The sequence below is a fragment of the Mizuhopecten yessoensis genome, unplaced genomic scaffold (assembly GCF_002113885.1).
Source record: "Mizuhopecten yessoensis strain PY_sf001 unplaced genomic scaffold, ASM211388v2 scaffold8821, whole genome shotgun sequence".
NCBI classification, from domain to species: domain Eukaryota; kingdom Metazoa; phylum Mollusca; class Bivalvia; order Pectinida; family Pectinidae; genus Mizuhopecten; species Mizuhopecten yessoensis.
In genome coordinates, this window is record NW_018407738.1 from 102091 (window position 1) to 105379 (window position 3289).

The following is a 3289-nucleotide window of genomic DNA, read 5'->3' on the forward strand; positions in this document are numbered from 1 at the left end:
AGGAAGTCTCGGAGATAAATCACGATAATTTACAAACTTGTGTAAGGCTTGTTATATGTGTCGGGAATACACCTACAGAGGTCATGACCTTGTGACGTGAATGTTTGCCTCGAAGTCGTTGTTTGTCTTTTCCTAACATAACAACAATTGTATACAAAATTATTTCAAACTAACAACAAGGCTGTTTTAATTTTCGAATTTGTTAGTTACTGCAAAAGTTTCTCTATACAGGTTCCATGCTTTTGGTTAATTTCATTTTACATTTATTGACATTTCATCCAAAGATGTACATCACGGGATTCAAAATAATCTTCATCAGATACCATTAAATTCCTTGATGCCATTAAATTCATTAAATTCCTTGATACCATTAAATTCCTTGTGGTTAGATAGAGATAGGTAAACAATTACACGTATCACTAAGTGAGAACCCGCCATACACAAATCTGCATTACTGAAAAGTGTTTTAACAATATTTTATTGACAACATTAATACAATTTGCTGAGCATGTAAATTATCAATTGGCCTTAATAACTGTCACAAATTGAGAAAGCTTTGGTTAACGTGAATGCATGCATAACATAACAAACAGATGTACAATCTTTGATAGAAGATACTGTTACAAAAATATTGTGATAAGTATTCATATACAAACAGTATTTGTAAATTATTAATTACTAGCGAAGCAAAATACGATACAAAAATACCTTTATACCATACTTAACTTTTTAAAATAGTTTATTTCATTTAGTCCATTTCTTCCACAGTTGGACCACCACTTCTACCACCATCGGATTGACCTTGACCTTTACCTTGGTTTTGACCTCCGCCGTGAAGTTTGGCCATCATTGGAGAGCACACACTTTGAACATCCTTCATTTTGAAGTCGTACTCCTCCTTGTCTGCCAACATATTAGCCTCTAACCACTTAAGAGTTTCCTCACACTTAGTGAGGGCTGATGTTTTCTCCTCCTGTGTCAGTTTGTCACCCGCTGTTTCATTAATTGCCATCCTCACACTGAATACATAGTTCTCGAGAGCGTTCCTAGAAGAAACTGACTGTCTCTGTTTCTCGTCCGCCTCGCGATATGTTTCAGCTTCAGACACCATTCGGTCAATTTCTGACTTACTAAGTCGTCCTTTGTCGTTCGTGATGGTGATTTTGTTCGATTTTCCGGTGCTCTTATCCTCAGCTGACACGTTTAGAATGCCGTTCGCGTCAATGTCAAAGGTGACGTCAATCTGAGGCACACCACGGGGGGCGGGAGGGATGCCGTTAAGATCAAACTTTCCGAGGAGGTTGTTATCCTTGGTCATAGCTCTCTCGCCCTCGTACACCTGTATATGGACCCCTGGCTGGTTGTCCGCGTACGTCGTAAACGTTTTCGACGTTTTACACGGGATTCGACTGTTTCGCTCGATAAGGTTTGTCATAACGCCACCAGCTGTCTCGATACCGAGGGACAAGGGTGCAACGTCCACCAAGAGCACGTCCTTGATGGCGCTGCTGGTATCGCCGGAGAGCACAGCCGCCTGGACGGCCGCCCCGTACGCCACCGCTTCGTCTGGGTTTATAGATTTATTCAGTTCTTTGCCGTTCATGAAATCTTGCAGCAGCTTTTGAATCTTAGGGATACGAGTTGAACCACCTACAAGAACGATATCGTGGATTTTAGTCTTGTCGAGTTTGGCATCGGTCAGCGCTCGTTCCACAGGATCGATGGTGGTTCTGAATAAGTCCGAGCAAAGCTCCTCAAATCTCGCACGGGAAATTTTAGTGTAAAAGTCAATCCCTTCGAACAACGAATCGATTTCTACACTTGCCTCTGAACTGCTAGATAGCGTACGCTTTGCTCTCTCGCAGGCCGTCCTCAGCCGACGGATGGCGCGAGGGTTCCTGCTCATATCCTTGTTGTGTTTGCGCTTGAACTCGTTAATGAAGAAAGTTACCAACCTGTTGTCAAAGTCTTCACCACCAAGATGGGTGTCTCCGGCTGTCGAACGTACTTCAAACATGGAACCCTCGTCGATGGTAAGAATCGATACATCGAATGTACCACCACCAAGATCGTAAATAAGGACATTTTTCTCGCCGCTGAGGTTTTTATCAAGGCCGTATGCCAGGGCTGCGGCCGTAGGTTCGTTGATAATACGAAGCACGTTAAGTCCAGTGATGGCGCCAGCGTCCTTTGTCGCCTGACGCTGAGAGTCATTGAAATACGCGGGAACGGTAACGACGGCGTCCTTCACTTTTTTACCAAGATATGCTTCCGCTGTTTCCTTCATTTTCGTCAACACCATTGAACTTATTTCCTCCGCGCTGAACACCTTGGTTTCATTTTTAAATTGTACTTGGATTAAAGGTGTACCGCCCTTGTTGATAACCTTAAATGACCAGTTTTTCATGTCTGATTGAACGGAGGCGTCGTCAAACTTCCTACCTATGAGTCTCTTGGCGTCAAAAACCGAGTTACTGGGGTTCATGGCTACCTGGTTTTTCGCGGCATCCCCAATAAGTCGCTCGGTGTCAGTAAAGGCCACATAGCTGGGAGTTGTCCGGTTCCCTTGTTCGTTAGCGATAATCTCAACCTTCCCGTGTTGAAAAACCGCCACACATGAATATGTGGTACCCAAATCGATCCCTATCGCCGGGGCAGACATTTTGCCTTACGAAAACTCGAAAGTATAAGTTCGTGCTGAGCTGTACACTAGTCCGTCTGTCTCTGTATGTGAGTCGGTGTATGTTGGCCGCCTAGAAGAATGCTGATTGTAATGAAATGGTCCCGGAAGCTATATACATCTCTGGGCACCTACGCACACACACACAAACTATGTAGGTCCATCGCTCACGTTCTAGTATATTCTGGCGCTCGGCACCTTCGGCGATTTTCCAGAATCACGCGTGATGACGATTTATAACTCCCGTACTTACTTTTTGTTACTTGTGATATAGATATATGTATGTGAAGCATGCCTGCTTTGACTCAGCATATATATATATATCAAGAATGTCTGTTTTCATGTCATCTTTAGAATCATCAACTGATACTACATGAAATAGAAAATACTTTCCAGAAAACGCATGAGGTCGTAACCCTTAATCCACATTACGTTTAAATTCAAAGGGTTTTGATGTTACTAATTATATATCTATACATATATATATGTATGGACAACCCTCAGCTAGATATGTATGGACAACCCTCAGCTAGTAATACTTGTGTAACATATATACCTGTTTGTGATTACTTATATCACGGAATTAGATTGTTATCTAAGTCCGTGCTT

At 42.5% G+C, this 3289-nt stretch overlaps 1 protein-coding gene across 1 annotated transcript; it reads right to left on the bottom strand.

The window, feature by feature from the left end:
* Positions 1-461: 461 nt before the first annotated feature.
* LOC110456676 (heat shock protein 70 B2-like) lies at positions 462-2849 on the bottom strand. Its single transcript, XM_021507549.1, has one exon. The coding sequence runs from the start codon at positions 2660-2662 to the stop codon at positions 749-751; it is 1914 nt and encodes a 637-aa protein (XP_021363224.1). The 5' UTR covers positions 2663-2849; the 3' UTR covers positions 462-748.
* Between the last annotated feature and the right edge of the window lie 440 nt (positions 2850-3289).